The sequence below is a fragment of the Pollachius pollachius genome (assembly GCF_949987615.1).
Source record: "Pollachius pollachius genome assembly, chromosome: 5".
NCBI classification, from domain to species: Eukaryota; Metazoa; Chordata; class Actinopteri; order Gadiformes; family Gadidae; genus Pollachius; species Pollachius pollachius.
The window spans coordinates 27,761,329-27,787,344 of NC_136938.1; the positions used below are offsets into that span (position 1 = coordinate 27,761,329).

Sequence of the window (26,016 nt, forward strand, 5' to 3'; positions counted from 1 at the left end):
TCTGAGGAGACGCCGACTTAACACCTCATCAATATTCATGGCGGGCGGGGACACAAGCCTGGAGATCAAAGGATACGCCAACGCGATCTCATCAATATTCATGAGGGGGCGGAGCCATGCTGGCGACTCAGCCACGGCGTTGAAATACAGAGGCGCCGCACACACGCTGTCTGTTTGGGTAAACCCACTAATATATTGATTTATATATAGTAAATATATACATAAATATATACTTACTGTATATATACATTAACATATATGTATATAGACAGATAAATATAGATTTACTGCTTTTTCTTTCCTTTTAATACTTTGTATGTAATGTAATGTTTGCCTTGTACATACAATACATGTAATGTAATGTTTGCCTTGTGGGCCCCTAGCCTGTATTAAAGTTTATATATATATATATATATATATATATATGCATTAAAAATATACAAATAAAGCAATACATCTAGATATACACATATAGATGCATAAAATGCTATATATACATACCTATACATCTAAAAAAATCGATCTATATAGACATCTACATATCTATATGTAGATGTAAGAAAATGTACTAGCAAGTAATATATATATTAGCAAGTAAGAAAATGTACTCATATCTATACTGTGGGACTATTTAAATTTGCAGAAGTCTCCGTTGATAGAAAACATCTTCTTAAATAAATCACCATAATGCGCTGCATTTATTTGACATTTTTATTATCTTGATCATATTCTCCAACCCAAAGACAATTATACACAGCAAAAGTTGAAAATAACCCATTTAATAGTATACAGCCTTTCATCTTTAATCATCTACACAGTTCATGTTTTCATTCTGACATTCACTCACAGCTTGAAGACACTAACTGATACCATTCCCAACGTCAAACTGGAATGGAAAGTTCAATTTAACGCCCACCTTCCCATCAAATGAAGAAAACATCATCATTTTGGGGTTACACACAGATTGAAAATCATACATAGCTGCAATTTATGCCTTTTGTGAATTTAACAGGTTAAGAACAGTGACAAGATTCTGCTCATTCACCAAATTCACCTCCATTAACAAAACCCAAAGTGACATTCTTTCATTGCTTGACCTTTCTTCATCTTGAGGAACCCAAACGTGTTAAAATCAAAGTAAAATTAAAGTGATTTAATCAGTAGTTTGTATGCATTTCAGGGGGGGGGGGGGGAGTTTGTATTATAAATTATATTATATACAAGTAGGCTCTCACATGCAGATCAGAAATCAGTCCAAATTTGCAGCCAAATGTTTTCACGACCAAGTTCAAAGAAAACCACACACACACACACACACACACACACACACACACACACGTTTTCCTTCTCTCTGAAGTTACATGTCCACTTTTTTTTTATTGATTTGCACATTCAAAAAGTATGGATCACCGTATTGATGAACATGTACATGAACGTTCATTTTCACATACTAGTGAAAATCCGGGCAGTACAAACGAAAACGAACCGTTTTTCCCCACCCCGAAAGCTCTCCCTTATAAACAGCGCCCCCTTGTGGATACTACTAGCAGTTGCATGCATGTTCACCTTAGAAGTTTAAGGTTAAACAGCAGTGACATAACTTCAATAAAAAAAGTTCTTTACAAATCGTCGACTGACACTGTCAACATTAAGATGAAGTCACTATATCTTGCAATCTCAACAGTATAGATAAGTCCAAATTAAGAAGAATGCCAAACTCAGGCCACATGCATATGGCCAATAGAAGCATCTGTAATGTAAGGAAAATAGTGAATCGAAACAAAGTCTGTGTCGAGTTGTTATTGAATGTTAAACAATCCATCTTGCAGATTGACAGCTTTGAACCTTAACTTGCAAACTGTAAAAATGCTTCCAAATGTAGCTTAAAATGTAATAAAAAAATGAAAATATGAATGAAACAACCAGAAAAGGGGTGTGTGGGGAGGGGGGCACAGATAGGCAGCATCACCGGGGGCCAATCAGAATAATTTGTTAATAAAAACTATGTAGTACAGGTGTAGGTCAACCATTTATTAAGTAATTTGTAGGTCAGATAGCATTAATTAGAATCAATAATTCCAGAGTGCAAGCGATTAAATGCACACAATGCATAAGGCCAGAGGACAGTTCCGACCGGGCGGACCCAAGTCAAAGGAACGACTCTGAGGGTCAATGTGCTGCTTCTGTAAGGAGCTGGGCTCAGCTTTCTCAGTAGTACAGTACACGGCATCGCTCAAGACTAGATCACCTCAGACACACCCCCACCAACATTAACAAGCAACCACTCGCCCCTCCAACTGAGCAAAGGAAGTAAAAAGATGACAACCAATCAAATGTGAGCATAGCAAATGCCGCTCATTTGCATCTTTGAGATATCGACTTTTTTTTTCTTTTTTTTAACGTATGTATAGAATTATAGTCCCTAGCTAATCTTTGTAAATTTTCGCATGGGATTAATTTCATTTGATTAGCTTTTTGTTTTGTTTTACAATTATATACAATGTACAGACAGATCTTTTCTTTTACATAAATGGTGATGATACAGAGCTTTTAGGCCATGTGTTTGACTATCTACCCAATGAATATACAACGTGAAGAACTGGAAGCTTTAGAAAATGGTTGATCTAAAAAAAGGATGAAAGATAGAAGAAGAGACAATTGTAAAAGCCCTCAATATGTACAGAAAGAAAAGCCAATATAGCATTTATCAACAAAGAAAAAGTCCAACTGAATCTAATAATCTTCTCATATACACACATGGTAGCTCAAAAATATTTCCAAAGCTAAATAGTTTCTCTGATTTGGTCATAAAAGTTAGATAGTGAAGCATAGTGAATATAAGTTTACAGGCTGATTCAACCTCTGACCCCCTAGAGACTCCTGTGTTGACCCCCCCTCCACGTCCCCCCACCGCGGCGCGTTTAGCGTGGCCGAACGAGACGAATGAGACAAAGTGAGGTATTAAGGTTAAGGTTTTAACAACATGGGCGGAACCGTTCAGAACTGAAGAGGAACAAATAATAATAAAAGAGACAGAACCAACCCAGCACCACCTCTCAGAGATACCAGCACCTCTCAGAGATACCAGCACCTCTCAGAGTGATATCATCACTCAGAGTGATACCAGCACCTCTCAGTGATACCAGCACCTCTCAGAGTGATATCATCACTCAGAGTGATACCAGCACCTCTCAGTGATACCAGCACCTCTCAGTGATACCAGCACCTCACAGAGTGATATCATCACTCAGAGTGATATCATCACTCAGAGTGATACCAGCACCTCTCAGTGATACCAGCACCTCTCAGAGTGATATCATCACTCAGAGTGATACCAGCACCTCTCAGTGATACCAGCACCTCTCAGAGTGATATCATCACTCAGAGTGATACCAGCACCTCTCAGTGATACCAGCACCTCACAGAGTGATATCACTCAGAGTGATACCAGCACCTCTCAGTGATACCAGCACCTCTCAGAGTGATATCATCACTCAGAGTGATACCAGCACCTCTCAGTGATACCAGCACCTCTCAGAGTGATATCATCACTCAGAGTGATACCAGCACCTCTCAGTGATACCAGCACCTCACAGAGTGATATCATCACTCAGAGTGATACCAGCACCTCTCAGTGATACCAGCACCTCTCAGAGTGATATCATCACTCAGAGTGATACCAGCACCTCTCAGTGATACCAGCACCTCACAGAGTGATATCATCACTCAGAGTGATACCAGCACCTCTCAGTGATACCAGCACCTCTCAGAGTGATATCATCACTCAGAGTGATACCAGCACCTCTCAGTGATACCAGCACCTCACAGAGTGATATCATCACTCAGAGTGATACCAGCACCTCTCAGTGATACCAGCACTACCCCACAGATTGATGCCAGCTTCTCACAGAGTGATATGAGCTCCAAGACCAAGATGTCTTCCAAATTAAAACTAAATAGTGATTCTATGTTGGCTTCTGGTTGCATTTAATTTATGTTAAGTCGTTACACTTGAACATACAAATCTTGAATTATTTTACTGAACAGATAACTTTCACTAGCAAATATTTGACATTTACACTCTTAACTTTATTTTTTATGACATCGCTATGCCGGCAAAACTAAACCTTCAAGTATAAGTAATCTGAGCTTTTTGTTAATATATATAAAAGAACGGGTGAGTGACCGTGTTATTGTGATTAGACTAATATTGACTCAGGAAAGTCATTATGACATTAGGTTCATTAGGACAAACAAATAGTTAGGGTAAAGTGAATTATTAGATCAATTTAGCCCAAGTTCCCTAATTTATTATCACCCGGACAGAAAACCCCAAATAGAGAGCAGAAGAGAGGCTTTGAGCATCAGAACAGCTTCATAGTTATCGAGCCATGTCAGAAAGGCACATCACTTTGATATCAGGCATAAATATTGTCAAAAGAACTGCAGAAATAACCATACTATTATAAACATAGTGCCAGAAGATGACGCCTCACTTAAGAGACAAAATGAAGGAAAGGAAGATGAAAGAAAAAGCTTTCAGTGCATTTAACTACATTCATAAAAGACTTCATTGACATGCACTTGCGAGGTGGGCAAGTTCTGCAAAGTAGAATAAAACTGAATCTGACAAAACACCGAAAGATATTCTGTGCAGATTCTCTTTGCTCGTTAAAAGCATTCAGTTGCAAAATTAGCAAATCATTATACTGATGTCCAAGAGCTAAAGCAATTTACCGGTCTATAAATGAGACTTATCATGTATCAATGACAAAGAGGTTTACCCACTCCGTCTAAATTTATAAACCGAGCGAGCTGAGAAACTACACGTCGAATCAAGTGAACACAAAACGATAGATTTCACCAAAACCAAGGACTTTTGCTGGGCCTTGTGGGCCGCGGATGTGCCCGACTTTAACCCGCTGAGACCCCACCAGAGACGGGACCCCTAACCGGACCGGGGCTCCATCTGAACACCCCTCAAAACATGCTTGGAAGCCAAGTGATCATTAAAAGAAAACATGTTTAAGGACTACAATACACCTTCAAAACCCTTCCAGTTGACGTGGCTCACAAACCGTGCCCCGAGATGACCCTGATGAGTCAAAGCGATCATCCCAGTGGCTGCTGGGGCAAAGTGCTGAAAATGCAGACAACATTTGTGCTGGGGGAAATTGCTTTGCCTTCACAAACTATGAGCTTCATGTGAGTGATGTTTTAAGTTCATTAAAACACAACATTTTTTAAATACCTAAATATTTTTTTTTTCTTAAATAAAATAATAAAAAAAAAAAACGATTACACAAATAGGCCGCAACACAATGCTCTACGGTGACAGAAGGATGGGCCGTACCATAGTGAACACAAGGGGTGTGTGTGTGTGTGTGTGTGTGTGTGTGTGTGTGTGTGTGTGTGTGTGTGTGTGTGTGTGTGTGTGTGTGTGTGTGTGTGTGTGTGTGTGTGTGTGTGTGGCGGGGTTAGTTGATATGTACTCTCTAGGAGGTGTTAATAGTCAATAGGGGGTCTCCACGCTGTGTTCCGGTTCCCATGCGACTCGGGGCAGAGGCCTGCAGTGATGTCACAGGGGGGTCCGTTGAAAGAAAAGAGGGGTTCAGGGAGGAATCATGTCAGAGTCCCTCAGGAGGAGGGCTTACGGGGGGCGGGGGGGTCCGGTCACTGCCAGGACTGGGGGGGGAAGTTGTTGACCTCGGCCAGGTCCTGCACTGCCGAGCCCTTGTGGGAGTACGTCAGCTTGATCCGCATGCGGAGCTGTTGCTGAAAGGGGGCAGGAGGATTAGCTTCATGAGGACCACCACCAGACACATCTAGGAGACATCGGGGGGGGGGGGCGACGGGTTACCTTCTGGGGGTTGAGGACTCTGATGACCTGCGTGACCGTCCCCTGGTTCAGTGCAGGGACGACATTACTGCTGGGGGAGAGGAGCTGCAGCTGGAACGTCTGGCAGAGACAGACACAGACACAGGGGGACATACACAGGGGGACACAGACACAGGGGGACAGACACACAGACAGAGAGACACACAGACACGGGGACAGACACACAGAGAGAGAGAGGGACAGAGACAGACAGAGACACAGAAAGACAGACACAGAGAGACAAAGAGTGACACACACAGACAGAGAGAGAGACAGAGAGGGACACAGAGAGAGAGAGAGAAACACACAGACACAGGGGGACAGACAAAGAGACAGAGTGACACACACACACACACACACACACAGACAGAGACAGAGAGCGAGAGCGAGAGAGAGACACAGAGAGAGCAAGAGAGATGGACAGAAAGACAGACAGAGACAGACAAAGAGACATAAGAGAGAAAGACATTAGATCACATCGTCCCTGGTTCGGAAACCAGAGCATCCAACACTAGAAGAGGATCGGCCAATGAGGATCGAGTCATGTAGTGTCCACACGGTAGACTCGGAGGACACCTGGACCTACCTTTGGTACTGCAGCCTGGAAAACAAATTCGGTCATGTCTGCGTCAGTGGTGTTGGAGGCGTGGATGGTGATGACCGCGATGTTGGGGTTTGGGTTGGCTCGCTCGAACGTGAACTCGATCTTGAGGCCGTTCTTGTTGTACGCCGTCATGGATGGGATACCTGAGGGTAAGGTGTGATGCACGCCACGTCATTCACCAACCAATTAACAAACTAAGCTAATAGGATTTCAATGCAAATAGTCAAAGAGAGTCCAGCAGCAGACACCAATAAGAGGACGGGGCTGACCGGCAGCGCTGATGTCATTGAACAGGTTCTGTGAGGACAGGCCGTCCAGCAGAAAGCCGGGCTGGGGGGGGGGCCCGGTCGAGACGGGGGCAGACGTCGGACCACCTGTGTGACAGCATCATAGAGCGATGGAGATAGGCACAAGGTGAGACACAGATACCTTTATACACACAGCGGGGTCACTGATAGGTGCAACAAGTCATTACAGGAGTGCTGCAGTTTGCTTCTGCATTTTTTGGTCAAAAAATGGATCAAAAAAATCCAGAAACCTCATTATCATATTGCAAGTAAATAACTGGTAGTAAATAACTAGAGCAACCTACAGAGGGCGCTATAGTGAATTCACCTATAGTGATTTAGCAAAAACCATGTTCTGTTCACCAAACAACAGACCTGTAGAACCCAAACCCCAACTTGGAAGCCCAGAAAATACTAAATTGTCCCCAAAAATAAATATATTTTTTACAGAATCAAAAACAAATATCAGCGTTGTAAGAATGGCCGCAGTGTCTTCAGGTCCTTATTTGAAGTCCCTACCGGTCAGAGAGAGGTCTCCCAGCAGGTCCAGCAGCTCTCCCCCGGCCGGGGCGGGCTTGGTGGGCAGGGAGGTCTGGATCACCGGCCCCACGTCGTTACCCCCGAGGAGGTCCAACAAGTCATTGGCCTGCGAAAAACAGCAGGAAGGGATCTCCTTTAGTGCAGGCGGACGAAGAACACCCAAACAGAAAGGGGACTTTAAAAAGTGGACGGCCTGAACATGTTTAAAATTGGTACGGGATTTTCAGAAAGCTCAGAGTCTCATTGCTGTATTTGCTTTGGCTGTTCAGTCTCTCCGCGACGGTCAGTAAATATATAATGACTGGAGCAAACCCTAACCGTAGAGTGGCCAATATCTCCTAAGAATACCAATGCAAGTCTGAGTGTAGTGTGTCAAAACAGGGAATATTCAGACCGTCTGAACAGTCAACCAAGAATATGATATTCCCCATCATATAAAAAAAACGATCTCCCATGGCATTACCATTTATAGCCTTTACAACATTCGATTGCAGCAAAAGATTGAAGTGACATGGCACAATCTACCACAGTCCCTCTACTACCGTCTGTTTTAGACCTTTTTTTACATTTCTAACTCAATGGTTATATACAGGGTTTATACAGAAATGTTGAAGAAAAGTTGAATTTACTACCTTTTAATACCGTCACAATCTTTTTTAATACCAGCACGACTTCAAGCTGCTGACGCAAAAACTGGCCGAGAGAGAGACACTGTAGAGTAAGGTGTGTGTGTGTGTTTGAGCAAGCGAGTGAGCTATATTTTAGTAAGAGGGAACTCTACCATAGGAGTTGGATTAATCAAGATGTCCCAACGGGCCTTGGTCCATAGTTTTTAATCAATATATCACAAAGCAAAAATTGCATGAGTAACAGTTAGAAGACAGGCTGGACATTTGAATGAACAGCTACGCATTCAAATATCTATATATATTTTTTAATGAATTCATTCAAAATGTATTTAATTAGGGCCTTGAAAAATAAAAACAGGAAGAAACTAGATTATAATAAAGTGCAACTTTGCAGTGTAATAACAATATTTAACGAGGTAATTATAACTTAACTTCAACATTGGACACAAAAACAGGCCGAGAGAGAGAGAGTGAGAGAGTGAGAGAGAGTGAGAGTCAGAGCGAGAGAGAGAGGAAAGGGGGGGAGGCTGTAGTCTTTTCGCTCGGTTCTAGCCCTACTGATACAGAGAACCGAGTGGAAAGACTTCAACCACCCCCCCTTTCCGTTTCCGGTCCGGTTTCATTTACAAAAAGCCGATTTACAAAATGCCAAATAAAACACGACAGAAACTCTATTTCGCTACGATACGATACTACGAGGAACATCAACGAATACCACTAACCACTTGATGAGTTTCACATTTCTGAAAACGAACGTCTAGGGGTGTTTTAAGGACAGGTTTGTGAATGCACATAGCCAGCCATTGTGAAGGAGATAGGGGCGATTGGAAATTAGCCAAATACTCGACAGGACCAATATTCAAAATTTCGGTGTCAACCACTCTACTTCATCCTAGACAAACCAGAAAGGGGGCTCAATGTTCAAAGTACCGGAATAGTCTTTTAATGAGGGTTATGCCTGCCACTGCCACCACACTATCCCTCATGCTGTAGTTGTGAGTGGCCTTCTTACTTTGCCTTCTGAGCCACCTTGGTAGGAGGCCGAGTTACTCTCTTTCCTCTCACATGGCAGTAGTGCATGAGGTCCCATCCCACTGACAGATCTACAGCAGCTGTAACATGAGTCAGGGTTCCTATGGAAACACCAGGCCAGTCCGGTAGTCTTGGTGACTGACGCTCCTGTCCACTATACTGAAGCCTCTTTCAAAGTGACCTTGATTGTTTCCTGCTGTCATCTTGATCCAGAGTCAAGCCCTCTTCAGGCCACAACGTTTTCTTTCTTTTGATTTCTTAAACGCTTCATAAAGCTTAAGTACCCTGGAGAGGAAGTCAGTGGCTTTCAGTTCCCCTCTCGGTTTGAATGCGACTCCGTAAAAACATAGAAGACTTGAGCGCATATTCCGGCACCGGTGTGACTGCCAATTTAAAATACTAACCACTTAAGTTCCAATTAAGACCCACTATATATTAACCGAAAAAGTGTGCAAAGTTTTAACGAAATGCACAGCACCATAAGTGAAATTCAAGGGCATACAAAGGACACACACACACACAAATAATAATAATAAATTAAATAACTGAATTGTATCATGCACGCGTTGTACTTTTTTAGCCATTTAGTCAAGTTTCTTTCATGTTAATAGTCCTCACCTGATTGGTTGGCTGGGTGACGGGGGGCGGGTGCTTCGACTCCAGGGCCGAGGGCTCCGTCTCCCCATTGGTCTGCACCATCTCTGTGGGGCCATTCGAAGACGTCTTCTCCATGATGGGCATGCGCTCCAGCAGGGCAGGCCTTTGGAGAGGAGGGCGCACGATGAAGACACCAAACCGTGTCCCCCGGCTAGACTGACCCCCCCCTCCCCCCCCCCCCCCCGTGGTGTGAGTGACCCTTACCTCATGTGGTCGTACTTCTTGAACATTGCATTGTACTCCACGGCTCTCTGCTGTAGCTCTACATCGATGCTACTCCCATAGATGGAGACCACCTTCTTGATTCGGCTGAAAGAGACAGACAAGACCTCCACTGATGACCAGCGCATTAACTGACCTCGAATAGAGTACGAGTGAGACGTTAGTTAACACAGAAACTATTGTTACTTGACCAATTGTGACTTTTAAGTGGACTAAAGTCTCTGAACAGAGCTGAGCTTTAGGAGGCTTGACATACTTGACGCTGCTGAAGCGCGTGGACAGCTTCATGATGGCCGTGAGGGAGTAGCCCCTGGTGACGGGGGTGGACAGGTTGGACACCAGCAGGCCTTCTAGCACATCCAGGACCTCATCCTCAGTCACCTGGGGGACCGAGGGACACATGGATATGCTTAGGAGGGTAAAAACCTGTACTGCTGCATACACCTTTTACTGGGCTGGATAAACACACCTGGCGAAATCATGACAAAGTAGTATACTTTTATTATGTTTGGGTCTGGATAAAAACATACACTGTTCTGAAAACTATGGCTGAAACAGAACACTGCATGCCAAAAGCAATGTAGTAATGAGTGTTATTCATCAAGCTACCTTGAATGAGTATTTGGATCACGTACCTGGATAGGTTCCTCCTCTTCACACTGACCGGACACCAGCAGATCTCCGTATTCTCCTATGCACCAGGACGACACCTGCACCAGAGGTTGCTGTAGGAAACACACAAAGAAAAGTCACGACCTGATGTCACCATCAGCTGGGGTAGACTACCCCCAGGAACTATCAGCAGCCTAAGCCGGGCTTCCTGGCTGTCCGATGGTCCAGGCGCTCTGACCTGCGAGATGTCATCCAGGAGGGCCTTGTATAGTCTCTGCACGGTGTAGGCGTGCATCTCAACACTGTTGGTGATGAGCTGGATGAGGTTGGGGACGGAGTCGTCTCGCACGTAGCTGCCGGCCTGTTAGAGGAGGAAAACAACTGACACTGAGCAAGGCTGGAGGAGACCACATCCTCGAGTGTTTGAGGAACGCTGGGAAACGACTCTACAATTACATTTAGAGCGTTTAGCAGACGCCTTTATCCAAAGCCACTTACAATTAGTATATTTGCCAGAAGAAGGAGAAACAACATTATATCGCTGTCGGTACAGTGTGTTCATAGAAAGGATGTTCATAGAAACAAGTGCCAAGCATTAACAATCGATAGGTTAACCCATTCCCCGTATACAACAAAGATAGCATTGTGTACTTTTAGTACACAATGCTAAAGTACTATTTTTGTGTGGAAGGACGTACAACATTCAATACAATACAATACTGTACAACTGTTATATGCAGCATATCCTCTCTCAGTCAGTCAGACTGGAAGAGTTGAAATCTGCCACCAGCAACGGGTGTTGGCACCATGAGGTCTGCTGCTGTAGAATACATACCGTGGTCAGCACTCTCATAATGGTGTCTATGTGCCATCTTTTTGACGGTGCGTACCTGTAACCAAAACAAAAAAAAAGGTACTATCACTTGGTTGTTGCAACATTTGATGTTTTCAAACAAACAAACCCATTACATTTTCCTCCACGTCGCTATGGAAACGTTCCCCACCGGGACACTCATTCCAACAGTTTTGCATTAGCCAAAATATCTCAAATAACAATTCAGTCAGGCCAGTCAGTCCTGAGACAACACCCGAGAGGAGTCGAATTCATACAGCCTAACGCTGGAGCTAAGACTAGATTTACCCGTGGCATCATTTCCTACCCCCATATAAAACAGCTTTCAGCTTTTAAATTCAATTTACTGCTTATTAAAACTGTGGTCTCTCCTTTCAAAACAGAGAAAGTCGGCCGGTCACTGAAAACAGCCAGTACAGGCTAAAGGTGCATTTCCACCAGGGTGGACAACGACGAAAGCTTCGTTTATTTAAGAAAATGTTGCGCAAAAGTTTGACGTCCTTCTTGGACTTCCTAAATTGTTGCTCTTTGTTCATTGTGTCGCATTCTTATTTTTCCTTGGATTTGATAGCAGGCTATACTGTGTCGGCTGCTATGAGGTCGCGATGCTTACATAGCTGCGACATGAATGATCTTATTTTGTCTTCAGTCTGTAAAGAGTTTTTGAGAACTAAGAAAAGCGCTATATAAATCAAATGTATTATTATCGTCATCATCATTACAGTAGAGTAGTAGAGCAGAGAACAAGGACCTGTCCTACTGGGACCGCAGTGTAAAGAGAACAAACTGTCTCACTTCTCTGCAGCGAGGAAGACTCCTGAGGCACAGTCCGCCTTGAACTCCGGGTCGCACGAGTCCAGGAAGTACAGCAGCTCCTTCATCATGCCCCGGATGTTGTTCCCGTTGACCAGGGCGAAGCTCAGCTCCATGGCCCGCCTGGAATAGAAGGGTCAGGGGACAGGTTATCCACTAAACACTGTGTGGTTGTGTCAGCCTAAATGCTAAATGGACTGCATTTGTCGCGCTTTTCTAACCAGTGGCCACTCAAAGCACTATAAAATATCGCAGACTATTCACACATTCATTCACCCATTCACACAACAGCGGCGGTGTCAGCCACGCAGGGCGACAGGGTGAGGCGTCTTGCTCAGGAGGAGCTGGGGTTCGAACTAGCAACCTTCCGGTTGCAAGCCAACCCGCTCTCCCTCCTGATCCACATGCTGCCTGGTCTAGGGGTCACACTGCTTCACTCGTGGGGTCACACTGCTTTACTCCTGGGGTCACACTGCTTCACTGCTTCAATCGTGGGGTCACACTGCTTCCCTCGTGGGGTCACACTGCTTCCCTCGTGGGGACACACTGCTTCACTACTTCACTAGTGGGGACACACTGCTTCACTACTTCACTAGTGGGGACACACTGCTTCACTACTTCACTAGTGGGGACACACTGCTTCACTACTTCACTAGTGGGGACACACTGCGTCCCTAGTGGGGACACACTGCTTCACTCGTGGGGTCACACTGCTTCACTCGTGGGGTCACACTGCTTCACTCGTGGGGTCACACTGCTTCACTCGTGGGGTCACACTGCTTCACTCGTGGGGTCACACTGCTTCACTACTTCACTAGTGGGGACACACTACTTCCCTCGTGGGGACACACTGCTTCCCTCGTGGGGACACACTGCTTCACTACTTCACTCGTGGGGACACACTGCTTCACTCGTGGGGACACACTGCTTCACTACTTCACTTGTGGGGAAACACTGCTTCACTCGTGGGGACACACTGCTTCACTCGTGGGGACACACTGCTTCACTCGTGGGGACACACTGCTTCACTCGTGGGGGCACACTGCTTCACTCGTGGGGACACACTGCTTCACTGCTTCCCCCGTGGGGTCACACTGCTTCACTGCTTCCCTAGTGGGGACACACTGCTTCCCCCGTGGGGTCACACTGCTTCACTGCTTCCCTAGTGGGGACACACTGCTTCCCTAGTGGTGACACACTGCTTCCCTAGTGGTGACACACTGCTTCCCTCGTGGTGACACACTGCTTCCCTCGTGGGGACACACTGCTTCCCTCGTGGGGACACACTGCTTCCCTCGTGGGGACACACTGCTTCCCTCGTGGGGACACACTGCTTCACTAGTGGTGGCCCACCTCTTGATGGACACATCCAGGTCCTTCAGACAGTCCACGATGGTGCTGCGATGCCGCTGCACCGCATTGTGGTCCGTCTGCACCGTCTTTAGTAGTGACGTCAACGCAACGTATCTGAGAGTGTGGACCAGAGATCAACCATGATGAACTACAGAGTAACAAAGATGGCCTCTTCCAACCAATGAGGGTAATGATGAAGATGATGATGATAGAAAGGACAGCTACCCACCTAATATTTTTGTCATTGTTCAAGAGGAAGCGACCTAGAATATTGATAGCCAATACCTAGAATAAACCATAAAGAACATTAACAAGAGAAATGGCACGATAGAAAACAGTTATTGAAATGTGTTGCTGAAGACAAAGATCAGGTGAGAGCACTCACCCTCAGCCCGCTCTCTGACTTGATGTCCATAATAGTCAGGACCGTCTCATAAAGGATTGCATTTCCTACATTTTTACTGGTCTCTGTGTTAGTTGCAACCTAAAATCAAACAAGCACAATAAACCACTAATTAAGTACAATAATTAGTCACAAGTTTGAGTGGAAGACCATGATCCAGATACTAACACTACACTGCTCACCTGTGCCAGAATGTCATTCATCGCTTCACTCGAGTCATCGTCACTCCGTCCTAAAATCCGCAGAAGTCTCAATATCCGCACCTATAATGGAATTAAAATAGGTTGCAAGTCAAGGTAACAACCAGGTATCAAAGAGAGGCGATTGGCTAACCAGCCCAGTTGTGTGAGTCAGGGTAAACTCAGGTATCAAAGAGAGGCGATTGGCTAACCAGCCCAGGTGTGTGAGTCAGGGTAAACTCAGGTATAAAATGATTTGCTAACCACCCCAGGTGTGTGTGTCTGAGTAACCCCAGGTTTAGAAGAGAGGCGATTGGCTAACCAGCCCAGGTGTGTGAGTCAGGGTAAACTCAGGTTTAGAAGAGAGGAGATGGGATAATCGGCCCAGATGTGGACGTTCAGGTAGACGTAAGGTAGCATGTGACCGTGTCTTACCTGCAGGAAGGGGTCACTGATGCCGGACACGTCGTGCTCAGGGGAGTACCCCGACATTATGAGGTTCTTCAGGATCCTCACCAGCTGTGGGACAAGCTGAGGAGAGGACACAAAAGGAAGGACTCAAATGGTCTGTGGGGCTGGATACTGCAGGCTGTCTGTCTGTGTCAAATTAATCTCAAACTAAAACCATAATTTACATATGACAGCCAAGCAAATGCAACTGAAGGACAGGGGGATGGAGATTAATAATTATTAGTAAAAATCAACTGAAAATGATAAATCAGGATTTGTAGTAATCATTTGCTGAAAAATACATCTTTCATATTGAATTGCCAAGAACATCAGTTGATAATATAATCAACATATAAAGTATTATTATAATCCATCATTGAAGACTTATTAGACTAAGACTAAGAAAGAGACTTTAGTGAACATGTTAAATCCATTTGGATATAATATGTAAAAAAATAGATCCTCTAATTAAATCACACATGATATAACTTAATGTTTCCTTCAAAAGGGTATGGAGGTATTCATTACCCTTTAGAAGTGTTCCTTCAATATATTAAGATATATTTGGGGGTTTTAACAGGCAATATCGCTGGCGGTATATTCTTAGTCATGAAAACAATACAGATAACTAGAGCGAGGAGCCGGCTAGCCACGTGACAGAAAGCACCCTGCTGACAGTGACAGATCAGTGATCAGTGATACATCATCTGTGCCTGGTGAGACACCTGCAGTGATCCATTGAAAACAGACCCAACACATTGTTTTCAACACACAGTGATCGGATGAGGTACATATTAAGCCAATAAGGACACCTTTACCGCCGTGACACACGTTTTGGGTGAATGGACCAAAATTATATTCATCAACAGTAAATATCACTTACACATATTCAACAAATTAAAACTGTAAATAAAAAGCACGGGAAATGGCACTAAACTGAACACAGATCTGGACACATCGGTGGTGTAAGGGTGTAAAGAGAACTAGGTAAGGCATGCACCAGCTATGAAATCAGAATGTCCTCTTACCTTCTCATTCTAACACAATGCAGGAATTGTAACAAAGACAAATGACAGAAAAAATATGAGGCAGATGTTAGGGAGGGGAAGCTGGAAATCATTCATATTCAAAGAGTTTCTCAAAGTGTTTCTGATCATGAACATGAGGAAGGGCCTCCTGGAAGTTCACAGCTAGAGTAGGAAAGGAGATGAACACTAACAGCTGAGAGGCGAGGCAAGAGAACACCCAAGGGGTAGGATGTAGAGGACGAGGGGTAGGAGGTAAAGGCCGTGGGGTAGGAGGTAGAGGCTAAGAAGTTGGCTTAGATGTGGCGCACACCTCAAGTAGGAAATACAGGCTCACACTCTAGGGCTAAAGATCAAGTGGTTTACTTTAGCTGCAGAAAAGCCAAATGTGCTTACAGAGAATGAAGTGTGACGTGAGTTTAGGACAAATGCGGAATCACCTCCTAGGTCACCTCTGCTTGGAGTGTGTGTACGTACCTTTCGGAAATGGGACAGCATATCTGGACTTCTTTCGCACATTTCAGTGAGGAGGACGACTGATGTATGGAGAACACCTGTGGAGATAAACAGAGGTCAACATATCTGGTTCTGTTGGAGGGAGCGGCGCCGAGCCGGCTGACAAGGGCCCAAACATTGATAGACTCAAGGAACAAAGAACCCCCACTGCATGGTGACCAAGGTCAATACATAATGTACATTAATATAACAGCCACCTCTAGAGGGTTCACAGCCGAGTAAGATAGGAGATCATCGTAGTACATAAAAAGGAGACATGTGCCTTTATTGAATAAAAACCGGAACAGAAATGGCACAGAAGCAGCCTGCTTTGGGATAGCACCCGGAGGGTCCCTTACTGAATCATATGAATGTTGGGGCTGCGTTCTCCAGAGAGCCATTCCAGACACACTCTGTTGTCAATAAACCTGTCACTTCATGTTGGGCAGCGTACAAAATGTCTGTGCTTCGCTCTTCCAATCTTCCAATAGCTGATTCGTTGTGTCCAGTGACGCAGAGCTCAGATACATTAAAAAGGTAATGGCATCCTGTTGCTTTTCGGATTCAGTTAAATAGCTTGTCCCTTTTCTATTTTGCACATTAATGTTCATGTCCACATCCACCCAGTTTAAATATATATGACAATTTCCAATTATTGTGAAGGACAAATACATCGCTGAGCGGATGATGGACTAATGAACGCGTTCTCTGTGAAGGACACCAGAGAGGAAGACCTTACCCTCCCAGCTGGTATTGAACGTGCTGTGGGGAGGATTTGGGAGTTGTCAAGACAGTGAGCAGGAGAGAGCATGATTTGGAATATAAACAACATCTCTATTGCCTCCCTACGCTCCTCTGCCCTTAAGTGATGCGATCACCCACCTGTTTTGGGCAGGAGAGATGGATCCCCAAACAACCCGGGAAGAGCTGCCCTGATTGGTCAGAATCAGCCTGGAGCGGCCCCAAATATAAAGGCTGCACGGATTGGTCAAAAGACAGCCTGGGGCCCTAAATCTAAAGAGCTGCCCTGATGGTCAGAAGTGAGCCTGGAGTAGCCCTACAACTAAAGAGCTGCCTAATCCTTCAGTATAGTACCAGGATGTGGCCCTCACAATAAGAACACTCATCACCCACTCACCATGGTTCTTCTCGCTGAGCAAGTTTTTTGTTGCTGGAAGGAACATTTCCATCAGTTCAGGGACTTTCCTAATGACATGAACTGCACACAACGCCGCCTGAAACCAAAGAGTTACAGATATTTAAAAAAATGGGTGTCATGTCCCACAAGGGATATTTATTGCATAGTAGCAAATTACATTTATTTTTACAGCGCATTCAGAAAGCATTCAGACTGCTTTACATTTTCCACATTTTCTTAAGCTACATCCTTCATTCATTGTTTCTGTGATTAATTGAAACATCCCATAATTAAAAAGCAATAACAGTCTTGGGCTCATGACTCGCCCTAACCCAGAGTGACCAGCACATGTTCCACATGGTCTGAGCGTCCTTGCCCTTCGGCAAACTGCAAGCTGGTAGTCAATATGCTTCTTTCTCCAGAGCAGTCTTACTGAACACCCATGTATAGGTCTGTACGTTTCCAGATCAAGCCAATGCAATTTTTCACTGGTGGACTCAACTCAAGGTATAAACATCTGCAGGATCCGGCCCTTCCTCACAAGGGAAGCAGCTCAGCTTCTAGTCCAATCACTGGTCATCGCCCGCCTCGACTACTGCAACTCGCTCCTGGCTGGACTCCCTGCCTCTGCGATTAAACCCTTGCAGCGCATCCAGAATGCGGCAGCGCGCCTCGTGTTCAACCTACCAAAGTTCTCACATGTAACCCCCCTCTTCCGAGACCTCCACTGGCTCCCTGTAATAGCTCACATCAGATTCAAGATGATGGTACTGGCATACAAGGCAGTCGATGGAACTGCCCCTGCCTACCTCCAAGCATTAGTAAAGCCACACACCCCAGCTCGATCCCTCCGCTCAACTACCTCAGCCGGACGTCTGGTACCGCCATCGCTAAGAGCAAGCAAAGGTCGATCAGCGAAGTCACAACTTTTCTCTGTTTTGGGACCTCAGTGGTGGAACGAGCTCCCTACCGATGTCAGGATCACAGAGTCGCTCACCAGCTTCCGCAAAAGACTCAAAACTCACCTGTTCAGAGTTCACCTCGACTCTGCATAGAAACCAATGCACACCCACCATTGAATGTTGTACGTCCTGGCACTTGTACATTGCACTTATTCAAGGTACTTAATTGTGTAGCATCTACAGTAGCTGCTATCATTGCTTTACACGGGGAATGGGTTAGCCTAGCGATTGTAATACTTGCACTTGGTTCTATGAACATCTTTACTGTACCGACAGCGATATATTGTTTCACTTCTTATGACAAATGTACTTGTTGTAACAAATACACTTATTGTAAGTCGCTTTGGATAAAAGCGTCTGCTAAATGCCCTCAATGTAAATGTAAATGTAAATAAACACCTAAAAAGGCAACAGCATACACCTATGCTCAAATTTCATGCCAAAAAGCTCTGAATGAATACACAAAAGTTTACGAAAATCTACTTTTTCAAAGCGGTCTACATCTTGTAGATAACTTAAAGGAACTAATTAATGTGTCCTTTTTTTTGTACATGTCTGTAATACAATAAATGTTCAGTAATACAAGTACATACAATACCCAGGTGAAGCATGACTTTGCTTCAGAAACTTCCGCTTCCCATTTGCTAATTTAACAGACAATTGAGAAACCTGATATACAGCACTGCGTAGAAACCCCCGAAGGCTGTTGGCTTTAGACAAAAGCATATTTCAGAGATGATTTTTTGACCATTTGTTCTCGATGTGTATGACTTCTTGCCCAAATACAGATACAAGACTGAAGACACAAAATAGCAGACAGTTATGTCAGCTCATGCTGATCAAAAAATGTACCGTCCTTTTCAATAGCATTTTCCTAGTCACAATATAAAATTCAATTGTAACGTCTCCTTACAGACTCAAGACTTTGAGTTCTACAGAACAAACTGTAGTAACTAGTGTTATGCAATAAGTCCCATAACTACTGCAGAAGACCAAGCTTACCTTTTTTCTCAAGTAGGAGTTGGATGTTTTGAGCAGCTTCTCCACCTCTCCAGCCAGGTCACGGCACATCTCTGAGGAGCCCATGCACCCTAGGGTGCACAGAGCCAGGCCCTGGACGTACTGTGTGCTGTGGTTCAGATCACTGAGGGGGGGAAAGAAGACGTTCATCACAACTCGGAAAATGGGTCTACGTCTAAAAAGGGTTTTGAGAGAATAAACCAATTACAGTAGGTATGAGATTTGCCCTACTTTAGGGGTGAAGGTAGCTTATTTTGTATTTTTTTGGTCCAGGTTTGTGAAGTAATTAATTAAGTAATTAAGTAACATATTCTATATTTAGAAGATAATATGTCATCCAAAGTATTTTTTGACATAACTACTACTCCATAAAATGGAAAACCATGCGGTGGGTGAGGTTTTTCATCGATTGGACGGACGGCCAGGCGGACAGCATACACCGATCCAGGATGATTTAATAAAGCCTTTGTTCTAATACAGAACTATACGTGCTTCTGTTGAGACTGCTATAAAGAATGTAACTTCACACAACCGAGGAGGCATCCCGTTGAACTAGAAGCGGTATGCACAGATGGCTCCACATATTTCAGCCAGAAAGACATTTCCTGTGGCCCTCGTAAAGAATCCATTGCCCCGAGATGAATTGATACGACGAGCAGAAGTGCCCCTGATAGTTTGCTCCATCTCGGTCTTTAACGGACGGATCTGTTGGAAAGTCTCCTTTGTGAGATTTCGGTGTGTTGACTGTGTGGGTTCAGACCTGGGCAGTATCACAGCATATCAGGGTCTTTGGGAATACCCAAGTTTTTATTCAATACCTTCAAAAATACAGATGCTCCTCTTTGGATTCAACATCCCGACACCTTCGGAATACTATTATTATTATGATATATATTTTGTCCAACCTTTGCTGCAGGATGTATAAATAAAGTCCATAATAAAGTCTCCACCGCTGCATTTAGGCTGAGACTGAACTGGGTTGGTCCGATGAGGGGCTGGTCAGGTATAGGCAGAGTCCCTCGCGTTGGGCAGGCTTTACAATATGTCAGAACGTCCTGACATCAAAACTAAACGGGGCATTTGTAGCATAGCGTTGCCGAGCTAGTGTATTCAAATAATTACACTACTCAACCGCAGTTTAGGCAGTTCGAAAGTATATTTGCTAAAGTTAAAGAAACATTGATTATTAAACCGATGATCAGGCTTTGAATTACAGCGATCTGACACTGAGCAGTAAAGACAGGACGGTATGTGCCCTGAGGTTCTAGCAATGTATATCTGCTGAATCGATGGGGTATCTAAGCCAAGCCGTCTGGGCAGCAGCAACCCTCTCTATAGAACCATAATTTGGGTCATACTTCTACATAACAGCTGAATAACTTAATAAGGACCCTGCTCTAAACAATAGCCTAGCTCAAATGCAATTAACACATACGTCTCCCGTTTCTAAAGGATCCCAATGGATATTTCATTTGAACCTCTGTTTGGAAGGGTTTTCCACCACCCCTACAAGAGTTAAATAAAAGCTGATGAGAAAGGGGGGCCTCTGCAGTGGGTGAAACGCTATTGGACCGTGTGAAATACAGGTTAAACTGACTTAACATAGTGTATATAATACAGGTTAAACTGACTTAACATAGTGTATATAATACAGGTTAAACTGACTTAACATGAGTATACATTGGTGACGACTAGAACACTCAAGACTATGGGACAGAGAGCACTGTAGGCTAGACAATATCATACACGCTAATGACTTCTATCCCCAGCTCAGCCTTTACACAAACCCTGTTGTATACCGTAACCCGGTGAAATGGTATGAAGGTAAAAAAACATTGATACCGCCCCAGCCCTTGTGTTGTGGACATATACTTACTTCTTGATGCAGTTCGTCATGAGTAGATGAACGTCTTGCCTCTCGTCCAGCAGCAGCATGGCTCCCAAGTAGCCTATCCGCTTATCGGTAAACTTTTGCGACGCAATCAACTTCAGGCACTCCAGCTGCAAAATGTGTGTGGACAAATTTATTTTAGTTTCTCCCAAACAGGCGTGGGCTCAGACCTTCGCTGAACTCAATGCATTGACGGACACGGAAGGAGAAGGACTTCCTGCATACCTGCCCAAAGTGCGCCGGGTAGCCCAGCATGTGCATGTAGAGGAGCTTAGCCACATTCCTGCAGCGGTATGTGTTGTCCTCCTCTCTGAAGGACGAGCGGATGGCGGCGCACTCCTTCTGGATCATCTCGCGCTCCTCCGCCTGGGTACGGGCTGTCCGGATGGTCCGGATCAGCTCCCGCAGTCTGATCGGAGCGGGCATTCTCTGGGGGACACAGGGGGAGAGTTAGGGACACGCAGAGCTCAGGAGGAGAGAGGGGCAGGGTGAGGGCAAACAGAACCCTGGAGGACACAGGGGCAGGGTTAGGGACACGCAGAGCCCTGGTAATGTGGGCGACATGTGGCTCAGGAGGTGAAACGGGTTGGCTGGTAACCGGAAGGTCGCTAGTTCAATTTCCGGCTCCTCCTAGCCAAGTGTCGAGGTGTCCCTGAGCAAGGCGCCTCACCCTGACTGCTCCGGACGAGCTGGCTGTCGCCTTGCGTGGCTGAATGGGTGAACAATATTGTAAAGCGCTTTGAGTGGCCACTAGTTAGTTAGAAAAGCGCTGTATAAATGCAGTCCATTTACCAATTAATGTGGATGCTAGCTGATCAAAATTCTTGTGGGGAAAATGATTTGCACAAATCTGAAGCGGTTGAACTTTCAAAGTACATGCCATTATTTAAAAGCCAGGGTAAATACATGACTGCGACCACTGAGTAAGAACATAATACAATCTGAATGCACTCACAGACGTTCCATCTTGTCAAATTATAAGTACATCATCCGAGCCTAAAGTAGTAAAATGTGTGCAGTACAAAATACGAGCAGGTGAAATTCAATTCCAATGCAGCGAGGCTTAAGACAACGCAGTCTTGAACCGAGACGGTTAAATATTAATAAGACACACATGCAGGGGAGTGAGATAAGATTCTGCTGCACAAAGTCCCATAAAGACCTGCATCGGAGAAATCATTCAAGATGCGGTGTCCATTTTCAGAAAAGAAGTTACACGGACCTACAACAATACCACTACCACAAAGAACATATTATACAGGTATTACTTGTTATCTCATTTTCACCAGGGATCAGAAAACTTCACACAATTTTAACAGAGTCTGGTGGGAAATGAACATTACCCACTTCCAAAGTTCAATAATGATGACCAATATGGTAGACAATAGACATCTACTTAGAAAAATACTTAGTTTGATGGAAAACAATTTGATAGCTTGCAGCATATAGGCCGTTACAGCAAAAAGGGAATACAGGGAGTAATTACTTACTAAACAAAACTATTTCTGCATTAAGTGTGCAGATAAAAAGTAATTTACTTGCCACGGGTAGACACCTTAGACAGATGTACTGACAAACCCCAGGATATAACTTGCATCCTTTAACTAGTGTACAATGACTCTCTTTATTCATAGTATAAAATGAGTGTTATACACTAAAGTAATTAAAATAAATTTGAACAGGGAAGAAACTTAAAGTTGCAATGCGCAACATTTCAACAAGCTATAAATGACCTGGACATATCGGTAGTCAATGCTGATCAAAAATTATTTCATTAATGTTATAAATATACATCACAGCATACTACTGATGTAACTCTCTCTTTGTTTACATGCCGGTTTGCATCGCTATAAGAGTATCCAATCTAATCTTAGGATCGCCATTTTACTTATAAGCTATGACCTATAGTTTACAGACACAAAAACACCATTTATAAATCTATCAAGGAACATTATAACTTGACCATAGGCTTCTCCCAAGATGCTAGATGCCATTGAATCCTACTAACTTCACCTTTAAAAAGAAAAAGACAAATAAAGGATGTTCTGTAAACTTGCAATGACCGCCTGCATTTTAGAAGCATATCAGCATTGGAATGTTAGTTATGTTTTGTTCTTCTGTGGTTAATCGTGAAAAAAAACGTCATTTGTGGAGAGATTGTTGTGTTTGCATTAAGTGCCACAGTGTTTTTCATGCCAGACATTGAAAAATGTTAATTACTTCAACTCCCTTGCATCCTCTGAAAATGACTGAAAAAAGAAAACTCAATGCAATCCGAAGCAGGATCCCTGTAGAGTGACCCTGGTCCTATTTCTTCCAACAAAAGTGTCATGATGATGAAACTATGCTTTTGTATCTTTAATGCTAATAGATGGCATCTACAAGGTTTACAGAACTGATAGATAGATGCAACATTAATCTAACAACCGACACCAAATCAACAGATATGATGCTGTGCATCCAGTGAGTCTGGTGTGGCTGGCGAGCAGAGCAATGATTCAGGTCTAATGCACTGCGGTGGTGACACTCAGCAAACATGGTATTGTTGGATGAGCGTTGAGCTAAAATCCTGTTCATTTACTCTTCATTTGCTTTGGCTGGGAAAACCTTATTTGATGCATGTATTTTAAGTCGAGTCACACCAAGAATATGACGGATTACGTAATATAAACCAGCGATAAGAGTGGCTGTTAACCACAGATTATACATTAACAATAATCAATATGGGATAAAACACATTAATGAAGATAGAACATTCTCTGTCTTCTAAAACCTAGACCCCCCCCTGTTCCCATAATGAACTGTCCGTTACATATCTAAACCGAGAACAGAACTAGCATCTCCTGGGAGCTAAATAAAACATGATAAAATTAAAAGTTCCTTAATCTATGCATCTATGGTGTGATCTATCTATATATATTTATATATGCTAATGTGAGGTTTATTTAAAACTTTTCATAAACACCAGAAAGCTAACCGTTTACGAAGTGAGCGAAGATTAAGGGGTACGTACACTGCAGGTGGTTTAAAGCTCAGGTGAAAAAGCAATGATCTGATTCAGCAGTTGGTCAGTGAAGACATAGGGGACACTCGCCAAGGTCAGTCGGTCTCTGTCTTGCAGACAAAGAACTCTCTGCTGTGTAGTAACAGTATATTAGAGCAATTTCTTCCATATTTCTTGAAACCTACAATGTCTTTCATTCTAGGTCCGTTGGTCACACCAGAAGGGCATGTTTGTCCTCAAACACAACATAACTTACAAGACCTTCACCTGTGATAAACCACCTAGCCCTCAACATTTTGGTTGCAAGAAAAAGGGCAACTGCAGTCCGATTGAGATATCAACCTGCCATTCCCTTGAGCCTCTGGGACCTAGCCTACACTTCCTGACAACCAGTGGCTAATGGTGAAAAACATGCCACACCTTTCAAGTAACACAGGGATGTATACCTTAAACAAAATGTATAATATAAGACAGGAAATGTAATGGGAATTCCAGGTGAACACACAAGTGCCTAACATATTGCTTTATTATATTACATGTTGAAGGGAAAGCAGCTAAGCTGCGATAATAGTCCACCATTTAAAGAGCAAATTAGATTAGATTCTAGCCCTTGGACAGGTCCGATTTTCTTTGCACACAAGAGCTTCCTTGATGAGGAAAATATTACTAATAGGTTATCATTGTACAAACTTGAATGTATAATTTTAATTCAAGTAACATTATAGGTTTTAGTATCTTTGCTGTGCTTTTCATTCCAATGCAATCCACACTATTAACACGGGAAGTCAAAGCCTTCAAGCAGAATACGTTGTGGAGCAGAATGCAAATCGGTACAACCGCTGCCCTCCGTGTCATCTATCCGTTCTGGTCCCATTCAAAACGTCAAACCGGCTCCCTGGCTTCATAACCCTGAAACTATCTTCTTTAGCCAAAACAATTCATCGCCCACTTGAACATGACATCTTAAATAAACCCCTTAGTAAATGGATGTTGTCAAAATGAACCTTACAAGCTCATCAAAACTAAATGAACGCAGGTTGTCAGTGAACATCACAAACCTCCTGGCAGCCCGTAGCTCAACCGCAATAAAAAGTTAAGACATCATATCCTCGTTTTATATTCTGCTCGTTTAAAATACCTTTTTAATACACGAAACACAACGCCCCAGACGTCGGGGACCTCAGAAGACGAACTCTGAAGGAACTCTGAAGGAGACACATCCAGGCTGTTATCACACTGCTAGTGGGAGAGCTGGCCTTGTATGAGGCTTCATCTGAAACCATTGCAACCCCTTCTGCACCAGGGGTGGATAACCAGTTCAGACTGGGAATGAGCCATCAACCCGATGGTGCACTGGTAGTAGAGGGCCTATGGAAGCGTTTGACTTAGCAAAACTAGCAAGATTACTCTTGGATAGGTTAGCCAGCTAGCATCCTGTCAGTTCAAATTATTAGAACACTGAACTGGACTAACAGCTTCTGGATCTCGAACTGGTTTGACTGGCGGGTCAGACCAGTGTCCATACTGGGAGGCTGTCATCTCAATCAACCCCTGTGGAGTGTATTCCCCCCTCACCCTGGTGTCCCATATCGCCACAGTGGTTAGCCTTGACTTTACATTAGCCAGCTACACAGCTAGCACCACTACAGGCTAACCAAGCTATTCCTGTTAGCCGCTGACACCCCCAGCTGCGAGCCGCTTCCCGAGCTCCACAGCCTACAGCAAAGTTGTCAACATCCCGCCACACATACTGTCACTGGTCCGCCTCCGTGTCGCGGTGGGTTCGTTCACATCGTCCCCGACACGTATCGTTAAAGAATACTTACCGGCCGTGGCGGTACCAGACGGGGACCTTTTATACGAGCAGCAGCGGAGGGGGAACACAGCAGACATTCAAAATGGCGGCCGCTCCAGCCTCATCACGTCTACCGCAGGCGGAGGGATCCGCCGGAGCACCGAGGCTTCCGAC

General features: G+C 44.1%; 1 protein-coding gene across 3 annotated transcripts; it reads right to left on the minus strand.

The window, feature by feature from the left end:
• Positions 1-2,016: 2,016 nt before the first annotated feature.
• Positions 2,017-26,009, minus strand: ap1g1 (adaptor related protein complex 1 subunit gamma 1). Of its 3 annotated transcripts, XR_013811871.1 has the most exons (24): positions 25,874-26,009; positions 21,269-21,472; positions 21,029-21,153; positions 19,135-19,276; positions 17,171-17,267; positions 16,015-16,091; positions 14,498-14,593; positions 14,066-14,146; positions 13,866-13,964; positions 13,710-13,765; positions 13,481-13,594; positions 12,110-12,250; positions 11,297-11,351; positions 10,700-10,822; positions 10,485-10,574; positions 10,106-10,230; positions 9,832-9,936; positions 9,589-9,730; positions 7,289-7,415; positions 6,752-6,856; positions 6,465-6,625; positions 5,861-5,959; positions 3,150-5,775; positions 2,017-3,072 (listed from the first exon to the last, which is right to left on the minus strand). XR_013811871.1 is itself a non-coding variant. In XM_079736588.1 (23 exons), exons 2-23 carry the CDS (start codon positions 21,467-21,469, stop codon positions 5,674-5,676), a joined length of 2,457 nt encoding a protein of 818 aa, XP_079592714.1. In that variant the 5' UTR covers positions 21,470-21,472; positions 25,874-26,009; the 3' UTR covers positions 2,017-5,673. The 3 variants fall into 3 exon arrangements, 2 of the variants coding, with proteins under 2 accessions (XP_079592714.1, XP_079592713.1); XM_079736588.1 differs by having other exon boundaries at positions 2,017-5,769; XM_079736587.1 differs by having other exon boundaries at positions 2,017-5,775.
• Positions 26,010-26,016: the final 7 nt, after the last annotated feature.

Coding starts and splice junctions, on each gene's coding strand:
- ap1g1 (XM_079736587.1), bottom strand. CDS start 21,469: ATGCCCGCTCCGATCAGACTGCGGGAGCTGATCCGGACCATCCGGACA. Junction 21,154..21,268: donor ACCCGGCGCACTTTGGGCAG/GTATGCAGGAAG, acceptor CACATTTTGCAG/CTGGAGTGCCTGAAGTTGAT. Junction 17,268..19,134: donor ACTCCTACTTGAGAAAAAAG/GTAAGCTTGGTC, acceptor CTTTGGTTTCAG/GCGGCGTTGTGTGCAGTTCA.